This window comes from Dama dama, chromosome 12 (assembly GCF_033118175.1).
Source record: "Dama dama isolate Ldn47 chromosome 12, ASM3311817v1, whole genome shotgun sequence".
NCBI classification, from domain to species: domain Eukaryota; kingdom Metazoa; phylum Chordata; class Mammalia; order Artiodactyla; family Cervidae; genus Dama; species Dama dama.
In genome coordinates, this window is record NC_083692.1 from 59,022,192 (window position 1) to 59,037,699 (window position 15,508).

At 37.0% G+C, this 15,508-nt stretch overlaps 2 protein-coding genes and 1 non-coding gene across 4 annotated transcripts in view; 2 read left to right on the top strand and 1 right to left on the bottom strand.

The window, feature by feature from the left end:
- Positions 1–12,423, top strand: part of L2HGDH (L-2-hydroxyglutarate dehydrogenase) — a 46,840-nt gene extending 34,417 nt beyond the window's left edge. For both annotated transcript variants that reach the window (XM_061157399.1, XM_061157400.1), the window contains 3 exons: positions 551–708; positions 1,766–1,897; positions 10,422–12,423. In XM_061157399.1, coding sequence (XP_061013382.1) covers positions 551–708; positions 1,766–1,897; positions 10,422–10,617 — 486 coding nt within the window. In that variant the 3' untranslated portion in view covers positions 10,618–12,423. The remainder of the gene's footprint in view (positions 1–550; positions 709–1,765; positions 1,898–10,421) is intronic.
- Positions 12,424–12,473: 50 nt separating this feature from the next.
- LOC133067587 (U1 spliceosomal RNA) lies at positions 12,474–12,637 on the top strand. The gene has a single exon (XR_009695360.1). It is a non-coding gene; the product is annotated as a U1 spliceosomal RNA (small nuclear RNA).
- Positions 12,638–14,660: 2,023 nt separating this feature from the next.
- LOC133067242 (transmembrane protein 258) lies at positions 14,661–15,069 on the bottom strand. The gene has a single exon (XM_061158401.1). It carries the CDS (start codon positions 15,018–15,020, stop codon positions 14,781–14,783), a length of 240 nt encoding a protein of 79 aa, XP_061014384.1. The 5' UTR covers positions 15,021–15,069; the 3' UTR covers positions 14,661–14,780.
- Positions 15,070–15,508: the final 439 nt, after the last annotated feature.

Below are 15,508 nucleotides of genomic sequence, written 5' to 3' on the forward strand. Positions count from 1 at the left end.
AACCTTCTTTCTCAGTTCACTTATCTATAAGTGCAAGAAAGGGGATGTGGCCACTCTGTAGTTTCATGGTGTAGAAGACATAGGCATTTAAATGAAAAGCTTATTCTTCTGTCCGGACCTACTAGGTTGAACTACCAGTATTCAGCTATTCAGTGTTTTTGACCTTGCCAAAATGTCCATCGTCTGTTCCAACCTGTTACATTCCCACCTGTGTTGTGAAGGTGGGTTTTTTTCTGGCAGCTCTGATTTTACTTGTCAGCTGCGTAGATTCCTAGTTGGGGATGGTAGGAGTGGGGAATAACCTAAAGTAGGACAGTGTTTTTCTTTACCCAGAAAGAGGAATAGATGGGACAGTGTGCCTCATTGTCATGGCGTCAGGTTTCCTGTGTGGGATTTTTAGGCAGAAGCACGTATGTAGAAAAGTATTACCTGAGCACAGATCACAAGTAAATGCATGGGAAGAAGGTGTTTTATATTACCAGTTCAATGTTTGTGTGTATAATAAAATGCAGTATGAAATGGAGCTCTGTTTGCTGTGTTCAATCTGTAGGTCCCCGATAGCCGATTTCCTTTCCTAGGAGTTCACTTCACACCAAGGATGGATGGCAATATTTGGCTAGGGCCAAATGCAATTCTTGCCTTTAAACGAGAAGGCTATAGACCCTTTGACTTCAGTGCCAGAGATATTATGGATATAATGATCAAGAGGTAACTTCATTTCCTTAAAAAATTATTTTAAGTGCTTATACTTTTAATATGGGAAATTTTTTCTTTCTTGATATTAGGTTTATTTGGATAAATCTTCATATTTGTGATTGGTATATTGATTTTTTAAACAGCCGGAATTAAGAGCTTTGTGAAATAAGCATAACATTTTAACTACTTCAAGAAAATTCTGATGAGCCAGGGTGATGTCTTGATTAAAAAAGAGCCAAGAGTGATCACCCATCTGACAATCCAAATCTTGTTTTGCTAACCTTTGAGTTTGAAAAAAAAGAAAGTTTCTCTCAAAATCAGTAGATGGCTTACTTTGATGAGATCATTTCAGGCTAGTCACCATGATTTTGAAAACCTCTGGAGAAACTGCTGATAAGCAAGGTTGTTTTCTTTTCTGGAAAATTAGCAAAGGCAGATCGTTTACTATGGTAAGAAATAACTGAAGTATTTTGTCCTTTTATCAGTGTTGCTCTCTAGAGGGTTTCATATCATCAAAATCACTAGAAAGCTTTCAGAGCTCTACTTGCATTTCACCCTGCGCAGATTCTGAAACCAGTTTAGGGTGGGGCTTCCCAGCTTCGTGCTTGTAAAAATACATATGAACACAGGCTCCCCAGAGTCTTACTTGAGAATCACTACTAGCATATCTGACCTCTGGCTGACTAAAGAGAAGTAGGGTAAATGTCCCTAATTTAAAAATCTGTAAATGACTTTTAGGTGTGTTTTAAGAGCAGGTAACATTGCATTAGAAAGCCCTGGTTTTAGCAGGCTTTATAGAATCCTAGTTTGAAACCAGCACCACCTGGGAATTTGAATTTGAAAGGTGCTTACTTCTGGAATTTGGAAGGTATTCCTTCGATGAGGTTTCCTTCTAACGTAGGCCAAAAGTTGATTTTCTTTTTAATATGTGGTGTTTTGAATTTCGCCTAGATTTCTGTGGTTCCACCCTCCTCCCCACCACCCCCCAACCTGAATCTAATAGTTGTAGAGACGTTTTACAGTAATAAAGAATTCTTTCTCATAAAGATTTTATTTTCTTTGCTTTCAGTGGCTTGATTAAACTGGTGTTCGAGAATTTCTCCTATGGAGTTAATGAAATGTACAAAGCATGTTTTCTCAGTGCAACAGTGAAGCACCTTCAAAAGTTTATCCCTGAAATTACTATCAGTGACATACTTAGGTAAGGAAAAGCTGTAAAGCTGTAAGGATTGTAAATGCATTCATGACCTATGTGAACTTGGGAGGTGGGTCTGACTTCGTGATTCTAAGCACCCATGCAGTCAGTGTGTGCCCTGAATTTTTGCATGATCTCTCTTTCTTAACAAGTTGCTCATTCCCCTTGCAGTTTGGGTGTTGCTGCATTACTCCCCTTAGTGCTTGAACTAGGTCTGTTTATGATTATCTAGAGAGACCAGCTTTAGCTGAACTCTCCATTGCAGTTATATTATGATGCCATCTTCACCCTTGTGTCTGGCTATCACTCATAATAAAACATCTCACCTGAAAGTTTTTTAATCTCCCTGGCCACTTGTGATTCCAAAGCCTTCTGACTTCAGTTCTGTGCAAGATCATTGATCACCATGTTACCTAATTAGGTAATAAGCTATGTTATACTTTAATTGATTCTTAAAACCTTTTAGAAACATAACTCATACCTGCTGTCTTACCTTGCTTCCTCTCTACTTATTTTGCTGTTTCTTGGGTCCTATTGCACTCAAGGACTATTTGCAGAACAGGAGTAGGAAATAGCATAGTAGCAATCAGTTTAAGTCCTTGCTACAGGGGTGTGGGGCAAAGGAAGGACTATTTAAAAATTTTTTTATTTTCTTAAAGAGAAAAGGTTTTCTGGACTTAACCTATACTTTGTCCTAAATACCACATAAACCTATTTCCTTTGTGATGGTATTTTTAGGGTGCTCACCTTTTTTCCTGAAAAAGCCATTTGTTAGGCCTAATCAGCCATGGTCTTTGAGGCTCCCTCTTCCCTGAACCGATCCCTCCATGAATCTCTAGAGCACCATGTCTTTCTCCTCAGTAACAGCTGCGGGACTTGCCTGGTGTAAAATATCAGCAGCTCAACTCTGTATCTAGGAAGAGAGCAATGATCACGTCAGCTGTCTCCCTCAGGGGAGCGTCCTGGTCTAAATCTGACTTATGTGTCATTCCCAGACCAGCTTCTTTGAATGCTTAGAACTATTAAACCGAGCTAGTGTTTTTACTTGTATCTTTCTCACCCCTCTACTCACTTTCTGAAATGGAAGGGATAAAAATATCTAGGCTTTATGTTCTTTCACTCACCTATAAATGAAGGCTTTTATGTTTTCAGTGGTATTTTTTAGCAGCCTTGTTATGTTTTGTATCTGAAAATAGATGGGTCAAAATCAAGTGTCTGTTGCTGCTGTTAATACTCCTTGGAAAACACAATAGGTGAGTGTAGTGAATTCTATACATAAATAGTTGGAATGAATTCACTACCCAGATTTGATTACCACACTTTTGTAGAAGTCTGAGGGAAACTCTTTAGACCAGTGGATTTCATATGGTAGAACTGAACTTGGGGCTTGTGAGTTTTGGTGAATACTCTTGTCTCTGGGAGGAAGGGTGTGGATTCCAGTTACCAGTCTCATTACCGTGTAGTAGAAAACACACAGCAATGTGGGCTGGTGCATCTGGGGACAAGTTCAACTCAGTCACAGACGGGTTTCTCTCTGGAGAAACAGAAGCTGAACATATTCAGCAATTCCATTTGATCCCTGTAGCTATGAAATGCAAGAAATTATCTGTAATGAAGAGAAAATTGTAGAAGATATGTTTGATACCCTTTATATGTTTATACCATATTGTATATGGATTTCAAATGTAAAAATAAAAACAAACATGGGAGTGATAAATACCTAATTGAAGAGAGAAGTTAACTCCAGGGAAAGAAGAGAATGGGATCCAGAGAGTTTGACAGGGCGCTTCTATCATATCTAGAATGCTTTATTTCTTAAGCTGTTTGCTTAAAAAATTGGTGTTCATTATGTTATTCTCATACCTGTTACATGCTTAGAATCTTAAATAATCATCATAATAATAAGTGAGATAATTAGGCTTTCCCACATTTTGAAGCCCAAGTCCTGCATATCTTGCAACCCATGTAACACCATAAATGCTCTGTCATTAATATTGGGGTGGAAGCATATTAGGCAGTTCTGGATAGTAAAAAAGAACCAAAGCAGCACTTTTAGTGGGATTTTTAGCTCAAGATGGTGTCCTTTAGTTACAGTAGCCTCCAAAGGGGATACAGCTTGACTTCTCATTGCCTAGCCAGAGCATCTTGGGCAGTAACTTACTGGTGAACATTAGACTGGAATATAAAGTGAAAGTGAAGTCACTCAATCGTGTCCGCGTCTTTGCGACCCCGTGCACTGTAGCCTACCAGGCTCCTCAGTCCATGGAATTTTCCAGGCAACAGTACTAGAGTAGGTTGCCATTTCCTTCTCCAGGGGATCTTCCCAACCCAGGGAGCGAACCCGGGTCTCCCGCACTGCAGGCACACGCTTTACCGTCTGAGCCACCAGGGAAGCCCTGTAGCCTACATATAAAGTATGCATTAGGTATACAAACTTCTCATTATTAAATGATGATCTCTAAGATTCCTGATTTAAGCTGTAAAGCCCTTTAATTTGTTCTGTGATAAATTTTGACGTGGTAATCTAACTAGTTTGTATGTTTTAGCATTGTAAGGACATAAAACATGAAAACATATTTGCCAAGATCCCCTCTTTTTTCCATACTTCATTTTGAAAATATCTTCTTGGGAGGTATTTTTCAGGCAAGTAAATTTTCAGACAAGATGTTTTCATCATAAGTGATAGCTAAAGACTACACAATATCATTGTGAAATACAAGGGTAAAAGCCAGAAATTCTGTAATAAAGGTGATCTAGACCCTTTTGCAAAAAATGTTTTCTCATTCTTGGTACCATTGACATTTGGGCCAAATAACTCTTTACTGTGGGGGGACTGTCCAATTCATTGTAGGATGTTTAGCAGCATCCCGGGCCTCTACCTAGTAGATGCCAGCAGTACTTCCCTGGTATGACAACAGAAATGTCTCCAGACATTGCCACATGCCCTCTAGGGGGCAAAGTCTCCCTTGATTGAGCACTGGTCTAGAGAATGTGGTAGCCTTCACACTACAAAACACTAAGAGAGTCTGGAAAAATATAATAAAAAAAACCCTTTGAAATACTTATTGCTGAGAGTACAAGGAAATAAGGGGATCTCAGAGATGAAAACAAAGAGGAAATTGAAAACTCAAGAACTAAGAGAAATGCTGATGCTGACCTGGAAGGATGGGGAGCATTTTCTGATTTTGATGTCAGTATAACTTGAGTTTCATTTTTAATTGATATATGATTTACTTACAATAAAATATGCATATTTTAAGTGCTCGATGAACTTTGGAATTGTATAAACTTGTATCCGTCACCCAAGTCAAGATACATTAGGGACTTATATTTTAATTGCCATTCAAGTGCTGGAAAGAAAGCCTTGGGTCTGTAAAAGGTGAAAAGTTGGAACTGAGATCCCTTTGTAAAGCCAGGGACTCTGGAAAGGCTATACTCTCAGTGAGAAGGAAGTCTAGAAAAAAAAATCTGTAAAAATCTAGAGCCCTGGGCCTGCACTCACAAGTACTTGGAGTTTCAATTTGTACCACCATTTTGATCTAGGAAATGTAAGCTAAGTGTAGATCCAGCCTAGTTTGGATCCTGCTTCAGACTAATAATTTTCCCTCTCACTCTCTCCCTTTAAACAGATTAGAGTGAGTGAAAATCAGGGTTATTTGACCACAAACTGAATATTGTTGATAGTAAACAATTAGTTCAGTTCAGTTCAGTCTCTCAGATGTGTCCGACTCTTTGCAACCCCATGGACCGCAGCATGCCATGCTTCCCTGTCCATTACCAACTCCCAGAGCTTTCTCAAGCTCATGTCCATCTTGTCGGTGATGCCATCCATTCATCTCATCCTCTGTCGTCCCCTTCTCCTCCCGCCTTCAATCTTTCCCAGCATCAGGGTCTTCTCCAATGAGTCAGTTCTTCCCATCAGGTGACCAAAGTATTGGAGTTTCAGCTTCAGCATCAGTCCTTCCAGTGAATATTCAGGACTGATTTCCTTTAGGATGGACTGGTTGGATCTCCTTGCAGTTCAGGGGACTCTCAAGTGTCTTCTCCAACACCACAGTTCAAAAGCATCAGTTCTTTGGCGCTAAGCTTTCGTTATAGTCCAACTCTCACATCCATACATGACTACTGTAAAAACCACAGCTTTGACTAGGTGGACCTTTGTTGGCAATGTAATGTCTGTGCTTTTTAAGATGCTGTCTAGGTTGGTCATAGCTTTTTGTCCAAGGAGTAAGCGTCTTTTAATTTCATGGCTGCAGTCACCATCTGCAGTGATTTTGGAGCCCAAGAAAATAAAGTCTGTCATTGTTTCTATTGTTTCCCCATTTATTTACCCTGAAGTGATGGGACCGGATGCCATGATCTTAGTTTTTTGAATGTTGAGTTTTAAGCCAGCTATTTCACTTTCCTCTTTCACTTTCATCAAGAAGCAATTAGTAGTTTTGTCTTATTATTAGGAATCCTTTTAAGAGAAATATATGTTGAAGCAGGATGATATGCCATCTAGGGTTTGCTTTAAAATAATCCAGTGGAGAGAGGAAGACAGAGAGTGGGGTACAGATGAAACAAAATTGGCTGTGTGTTGGTTATTGAAACTGGGTAATACATACATGGGAGTTCATTATACTGTTCATTTTACTTTTGTACATGTTGAAGATTTTCCATTTAAAAAAAAGGGTGTTCCCAGAATGGTAATATGTGGAACTTCTGATAAAATGGGAGTTCATTATACTGTTCATTTTATTTATATTATATATATCAGTATATTTATTTGTACTGATAAAAGCAAATATAAGTCAGTGTATTTATTTTTACCAATAAAAACAAATACAAAACCTGTAGAGGGACATAACTTCAACCCAACCCCCACACTATTCCCCCAGATAAAATCCTGCTGAATAGGAACTTACCAGCAAAAGTTACAAAGCACCATAAGTGAGAGTAAGCAGATAGAATAAATACTAGAATTAGACCCCTAACAATTTAGGGTAATAGCAATATTAGAAACCATAAAGTAAGTATATGCCAGTGAATTAAAAAAGGAAATGAAGTAAACTGAAAAAAGAATAATAATATAAAAAATACCCTAGGCAAATTTAGAAACCAAGTAATCAGAATTCCTAGGAATGAAAAGTATAGTTCTTAAATTTTAAAACTCAAATGATTAAGTTAAGACAGCTGGTTAGATCTCCTATAAGAGAAAATTAGTTAATTGGAAGGTAAATCTAAAAAATTGCAAGAACAGTATTGCAAGCTAAAAATGCATTGTGTGCAAATTAGAAAATGAACTTATGGTTGCCAGAGAGTGGGGGAGGGATAGTTAGGGAGTTTGGGAAGATCATGTACACACTGCTATATTCAAAATGGATAACCAACAACTAGAAACTTAAAAAAAAACATGAAACACTTTATTTAATGGATTCAAAGAACTCCTTCACCCTTGTTATGGAGTACTCATGTTATTCAAGTCCTCACAAAACATTTACATGTCCTTTTGTTGCAGTCCAGTTTGGTTGAATATTAATAATAAAAATACCTTATACCCTTCCATCGAGTTTGGAAATTAAGATGGAGTGGTTGACTTGCCCTGTATCACCACTCCCAATTTAAATATGCTCCTGTGAACTTCTATTTTTAGGCTAACAGTAGATCCCGTGGTAAGTTTTATAAAATACTAAGTTGTCCTATTTGGAACTGGCCAAAAATGTTAGTGGGGTTCCATGGTGGCTCAGTGGTAGAGAATCAGCCTCTTAATGCAGGAGACATGGGTTCAATCCCTGGGTCAGGAAGATCTCCTGGAGAAGAAAATGGCCACCCACCCCAGCATTCTTGCCTGGGAGATCCCATGGACAGAAGAGCCTGGCAGGCTATCATCCATGGGGTTGCAAAAGCGTCTGACACAACTTAGCAACTAATCAACAAAGGTGTCAGTGGTTGCCTGTCATAGCTATTTTCTAGCCCACGGGATTATGCCTGCCACAGAATAATAAAGCAATAAATACAACACTTCTCAGAAGAATAAATGCCATTAGTTACATATTCACCTGTTGTTTCTAGACATATTTAAGGGTCTAAGACTTGCATTCCTATTAAATTTCGTTACAAATAGGGCAAAATATGTTGCTAGAAATAACATTAAACAGTTAAATATCACTAAATTTACAAATATTGTATTTTCTGAATCATTTGTTCTTTCAGCTATTAAAATAGAATTAAAAGTTAAACAAAATTTTTCTGGAGACTGAGCATGTATGCTCAGTCATGTCTGACTCTTTGTAACCCCATGGACTATGGCCCACCAGGCTCCTCTGTTCATGGGATTTTCCAGGCAAGCATACTGGAGAGGATTGCCATTTTCTCCTCCAGGGTGTCTTCCTAACTCAGGGATTGAACCTGTGTCTCCTGAATTGGCAGCTGGAGTCTTTGCGCCACCTGAGAAGCCTCTATTGAATACTTCTTATGTACACAAATAGGGCAGAAATAGGAGTGTTGTGCAAGATTCTATTCTGGCCCTGAAGATGTTTATGGTTTATTTTACCTAAAACTTCGAGTTACAGTATTTACCTCAAGATAAGGGGGAATGCCTGTATGGAATCATGCAAAGAAAAACCCTGGAGTTTCATTAAGTGCTGAATACATGAAGAATACATGAACACATGAAGAATTTGATAATTTAAACATTTCATATGAAATAGTTACTTTAGTTCAACCTAAATTAAGTTCCTTAGAAAAACTTAATCTTGTATATTGTTGTTTACAGTTTGGATTATAGGTTTTGAATACTTGGGCAGGAATGTAGGGGATGTTGAAAAAATAGTTGGTGTTTATAAATAAGTATAGACACATTTTAACTAGTTAATTAGCATTAACTTCTCTTTGCTTACAAAGAGTAAGGAGAATATACTAACTAAACCTTTACGGAGAGAAAAATTTTTTGAACACTCAACATCAGTAGCTGGTCTTGCCACTGTGCGCCCCCTCATTTGGCCATCTGCGAGGTAAAAGGAGGGGCAAGAAAACTCAGAGACGCTCGCAACAGCAAGAGGAGTATTATCCAAGAAAGAGAGGAGGGATGCTGTCTGATGGGTTGAGAGAGTTTATAAACACAGAATTGACCTAAATGGACCACACCCTGGCCGGTAGGCTGTTATATATCCTTACCCTAAGAAAATTCAGCTTCCCATTCTGTCTTTTTGTGTTGTAGTGATGTATCTGATTCTTACCTGGAAATCTTTACAGCTCAGAAATCTGTGCAAATTCCTTGCAGGCTTTAGTATTACGAATTACTTACTTTTATTATAGAATTTTTTACCCTCATTGTTATAATTCTTACTTATCTCTCTACAAATGAACTTTTTAGCTGTGTGACTTCTGGCAAGTTGCTTAATCTTGCTATTTTCTTTGCTGTTAATTATAAACTATATCAGCCTCTTAGAGCTGTGAGGATTAAATGAGAGAATTCCTAGCATGGATTAAACACTTGGTAAAAAAAAACAAAAAAAGCTATTATTATCATGATCTTTCCTTAGTTAGTCTGAGGTCCTAGAGGGTAGTACTCTCATAATGTTCTTTGTTTCTTCCTCAAGTGCGTATCTGCATTGGCCCAGAATCATTCAAAATTGTTTAATATCATTGCCTGATTTCTTGAGTCTTGGTGGTATATAAAAGGCACCTGTTTTCAACTGGTTTTCTCACATGGTTTCAGTGGAGGTACTTTTGGACTCCAAAAATATTTTATTCAGGTTTTATCTGTAACTTTTTTTAAAAACTAAAAAGAAAACAAATCTAATTTGTGAACTCAAGTGTTATAACGCAGAACTTTTAGTATTAAAGGATCTTACTGTATTAGGCAAGGTAAAACAACGCAAGGTTTAATCACCAAGTCTTGTCTGACTCTTTGGACTCCATGGGCTGTAGCCTGCTAGGCTCCTCTGTCCATGGGATTTTACAGGCAAGAATGCTGGAGTGGGTTGCCGTTTCCTTCTCCAGGTCATTTCTCTTTGATTGAAGGTTATCCTGATATTAAAGGTTAAACTGTTAAAAATAAAAAAAAACTACAAAACAAGAATTTGCTACCATTCGCAAATATTTTTCTCCATAAATTTTAATAGTATTCAACCAAAACAAAACACAAAAGCACATAGAAGTCTGTAGCTGCTATAGGAATGTAGCTGACACATATAATTCTTGGTTTCTTTGCTTTGTATCAATTAGAAAAGCCTTATATTCTAATGACTGATTTTATAATAAATTCATTTTGTAAATTCAAATAAAAATACATCTAGTCTGATTAAGTATGGATTTATCTGCTACTTTTGGAAAGAACCCATTTGTGTATTTTAGGCTAAGGATGTATGTTTGACAGGCTACAACTGACAGCCTTTGGCTAATTACAAACTGGTTGGGTTTTCACATAACTGTACACTTAAAAGAGTAAAGACTTTATTGCTTTAAGAATACTTTGAAACCACTGACACATATGTAAAGTGTCCTGTCTCTCCTAGTCAGATGACTGCCACTCTTGCTTTTGCAGGGGCCCCGCTGGAGTAAGAGCCCAAGCCCTGGATAAAGATGGAAATCTCATAGACGATTTTGTATTTGATGGAGGCGTTGGGGACATTGGGAATCGCATTCTTCATGTGAGGAATGCACCTTCCCCTGCTGCCACTTCTTCGCTTGCAATTTCTGGAATGATTGTAGATGAAGTGCAACAAAGATTTAAATTGTAAATAATGAAAGGAGCTAGGTGTGCATTTTGATCTCCACATTCAGCAACAAGAATTTACTAACTGCATTCTTTAAGAAAATTGGTTTAAAATGTCATTTTTAGGTATGCCATTTAGATAACCACTGAATTTTTAAAATTAGGTAACTTGGAAATAACATATTTTTAAAGTCCATGCTCTTTAAAAAGGTACAGTTGTGTCTTTCCTTCTGACTTTGCTAATAATCTATCCTCACGAGATTTGGCTTGTTTGGAATTTCTGGGAACTAAAGCATGAAAAAGTGATTATTCCCTTAACTTTTTGGCTTTATAATGTCTAAGCTTCTTTTGTCTTGCCTAGACAAGAAAATATATTGTAGATTGCAAACCTCCTTTTAATTTCAAAGAGTCATAAAAAAAGATCACATTATTTAGAGTAACAGTAATTGGGAATTTTAAATTATTGATTAAAAATACATGAAATTTCACATTTTGAAGTAGTTTGAGTGAGATGCTATCTAATCTATATTTGTAAAAAATAACTTTGCAAAAGAAATTCAAAGTATTTATTCTTCTCAGTTTCTTACAATTGACTTGATCTTGGGTCATCTGTAAATCTTAACAACAGTCCACTATGAGTGTTTTGTTTATTCTTCAGTCTTCTGTGCTCAAAAAACCAGAAGAACTTAGAATCCTGACGCTGACATACAGAACTTTGTAATTTAAAATAGTATTTACCTCTTATATCTCTAGTCTTCAGTTATACCAAGGTTCTCAAATGTTGACCCGGATCACTAATGATTCATGCCTACCTGACTTTTCTGGAATCCTATAAACCTTTAGGAGGATATTTCTTCATTTTGAGGAAATACGTAATTTTGAGGCATTCACTTTTGTAAACCGCAAAAGTGCCTTACAATCATGGGTATTTCATGAATATTTTAAATTGTTGCCAGTGCCATATTGTCTACTGTGTACTATATATTATATGTGTGTGTGGTATCTATTGAAATGATTCATATAGTTCAGAATGTTAGAAAACAGAAATATAAATGGAAATTAGTTAGAATATGAGAATCTTTTATTACAGAACCACCAATTAGGTGAGAAATTTTCATCCATTCCCTCAAATACACTCTCTCCGGATTAATCTTCTAGTCTTAATTTTTTCTTTCCACTCATCCCTAACACTGTGTGATGGATGAGTTAGAAAAATGAGCATTTTGGTGGATAGGAAAACTTATCTGTTTTCTTCCTTTTCACTTCAAGCCAATGATTACATTGATTGAGCTACCTCATTAATTAATTTGAAAGGCTACACATCATCAGCTCATGTTCCAGAATAGCACATTCAGGTAAATTGATTAGGCTGTTATTTGACACTTGGGATCAGCATACATACCAAAAGCAGTTGGAAAGTATTCACAGAGGAAACAAGCCCTAATGATTCTTCATAACAACTGGTTCCTCCAAGAAATGTAACACACAGAGTATTTTCTGTTTCATTACAAGGCTATTTAGAGATGGAAAATACTCAGTTCTCTATTTTATTGACAGTAAGATTGTATATACACTAAGCTGTGAAAGATTGAAATTATAAAAACAACTATCCTAATTAAAGCAACACTCATTCCATTTGGATCTTTACTATGCCTCCAAAAAATCGTGAAAAAATTATTGAAAGTGTTTTGAATGTGTAGATTATTCTATTTGTAAAACATTTTGTATTTGTCCATAGAATCTTGTTGTGGAATAATGCTATAATATTTTAAAGTTTTGTGTATTTCTAAGACAGAAGAAATGTATATTAATATTAAAAATATTTTAATGAGCCTTGGTTTTGTGAACATAATTTTTAGTTTCATAAAAACTCTTGGTTCAATACTTGCCTGGCAGGGGAGATACCATAAACATGAAGGTGGTTTTTCCAGTGTGCAGCTCATCTGTTGTACTCCGGATATGCTGACCCTTGCAGTGTCCCCAGATGTGGGAAACTTGGCTGCATAATTTGTGGTAGTGGGGGACTGTGTTCACTCTTTCCCCTGGGTTTTTTTTTTTTTCTTTTTTCTGTTTTAATGATAGAGATCCCTCAGTAACATTTTCTAGGGGTCCAGTGGTTTGTGTTTATCTAATACTGAAGATAACTTTTTGTGTATCATCCATTTAACATGGTTACTGAATGGTGGTGAATATGACACAGGACATGGAGAAATAAAGATTTAAAAAAAAAATCCTGATTCATATAAACTTTATGTTTGAAACATGAACTATTGTAGGATTTAGATAGCAGTCATTTAAAAAAAAGCTTGAATTTGTGTATAACATAAAAATGAGGTAGAGTATTTGTGTTTTGGGTAAAAAGTGGAGCACTTTCCTACCGTGCTCTAAGCTGCTTCAGTCGTATGCAAAAATGGCTTTCCATTTGGTAGTGGTGGCAATAGCTGGCTGACGTCAGTATCATCTTCATACACAGAGACCCAGGGAACATTCGAGTGCTTTCTCCATGGGCAGGGGGGCAATAAATAAATCATCCTGGAATTTTATACAAAATTATTGTTTCTCCAGGGAAGACATTTTTGGTATGCTATCTCTTAACAGGGGATTGAGGTTCTGGTCATGAGACGCCCATAATGGTTACAGGGCAGATGATCTGTCTTGAGTGCCTGCTCCAACTTCTTTCCAGCAGGTGGACTGTACGAAGACCAAGTTAGCTACAGCAATGGACCATGAAAGTGAGTGACAACTACATTTATTGTTTCTTGTGGCATAGCTTTGGTTTGCTACTGACTGGCAGCACTTGTAGATTTAAATAAATTGAAGAAATAGAAGAGAGTAAATGGGAGAAATGTTGAGTAAGTCCTTCTTGAAAATGTTTTTCAGTGGGAGAATATTAGTGGTAAAATTTTTACTGCCTTTTAAAATTTGAGATGTTGAAATTTGAGTTGTCAAATGACTGGGTCATTCAAGTTATCGCCTTAAAACCATTCTAAATTCTAGAAAGACAAGTAAGATTACAATGAGGTGTCACCTCACACTGCTAGAATGGCCATCATCAAAAAGTCTGCAAATAATAAATTTTGGAAAGGGTATGGAGAAATAGGAGCTCTCCTACACTGTTGGTGAGAATGTAAATTGGTGCAGGCACTATGGAGAATAGTATGATGGTTCCTTAAAAAATTAAAAATAGACTTACCATATGGCCCAGAAATCCTACTCCTGGGCATATATCCAGAAAAAAACATAACTTGAAAAGTTACATGCATCCCAATGTTCATTGCAGCACTATTTACAATAACCAAGACATGGAAGCAGACTAAATATCTGTCAACAGAAGGATGGATAAAGATGTGGTATATATACACAATGGAATATTACTCAGCTGTAAAAAATAGAATGAACTAATACCATTTGTAGCAACATGGATGGACCTAGAGATTATCACACTAAGTGAACCAAGTCAGACGGAAAGACAAATGCCATATCACTTTTATGTGGAATCTAAAAGGAAAAAAGAAGACACAAGGAACTTAATTCCAAAATGGAAACAGACAGACACAGAGAACAAACTTATGGTTACTAAAGGGGAAAGGAGGAGTGAAGGTAGTGATAAACTAGGAGACTGGGATTAACATATACATAGTACTATGTATAAGATAGATAACCTACAAAGACCTGCATAAGCAGCTATACTCAAAATTATGTAGTAACCTATAAGTGACCTATAAGGGGAAAGGATCTGAAAAACTATATATGTATACACACACACACACACACAGTGTGTGTGTGTGTGTATAACTGAATTGCTATGCTGCACAACTGAAACTTACATGATATTGTAAATAAATTAATTAAAATTTTTTTACATAAAGTAAATTCTAAAAACAAGTAAAATTACTATCAAGTTATGATAGTATATTAATTTTAACTCAAATTTATGATTAAGTTTTTGTCACATATCCATAGGTTCTCCCTCTCACGGTATTAGTGTGTTTAATACTTCTATTTTTTAACACTTGAAGGCGGTATTTCAGTGAGGTTGGAATTTTTCTTTTTCTTTTTTTTTTTAAGCTGTCACATCTGCCTTTATTGTGAGCAACAGGTGGGACACTTCCAGCAACAGTAAAATAAAAAAATTAATTTACAAAAGCAGGGATTCAGTGAAGCTGCCTGGTTGGAACCCTTGGGAGCTCATATGTAGATGCCGACCCAGAGCAGCAGGAAGAGGACTCCAAAGCCCATGAAGAGTGAGGCCACCAGGGAGATGAGGAGCTCTTTGTAGATGTCCCGGGTGTACTTGGTGGACGTGACCTCATAAACGAAGAACCAGGCGGTGAAGAACATGCCAATGGCCAGCAGCACCACGGTCAGGTGGGGAAAGACAGCCGGGTTCACGGGGCTGGTGTATCTGCTCATGGCCTCAAGTTCCATTTTGCCGGGCACAGGATAATCCGCCACTCCGCCACCGGAAGAACACGTCGGCAGGCGGAATTTTTCATTTAAAGAAAGCAGCTTTTAATTAATGTTTTGAATCAGTACAACATTCATTTAGTTGAAAATTCAAATCATAAAAAAGTACACAGTGGAAAGTAGCCACTCTCTAGCCACCCAGTTCTCACCCCTGAGGCAGTGAAAACTGTCAATATCTTGTGCAGCCTTTCAGAAATAGATATAATAAAACATCATCTCCATTTTTAAAATACAAATGGTAGCATATTCTGCATACTGTGTTATATACACCCTGCTCTTTTCACTTTGCAGCGTTTCTTGGAGAATGTTCAAGTGGCTTGAATACAGTGGCCTAGTATTTTTAAGTGACTTTATAGGTTCCATTCTCTGAATTTATTATTTGTTGAACCAGCCCCTTATTCCTACTGATGATTATTTGAATTGTTTATTTCTACTGTGTTTTTCCTTGT

What these genes read in the sequence shown, in the direction of transcription:
- LOC133067242 (XM_061158401.1), bottom strand. Translation starts at nt 15,020, where the DNA reads ATGGAACTTGAGGCCATGAGCAGATACACCAGCCCCGTGAACCCGGCT.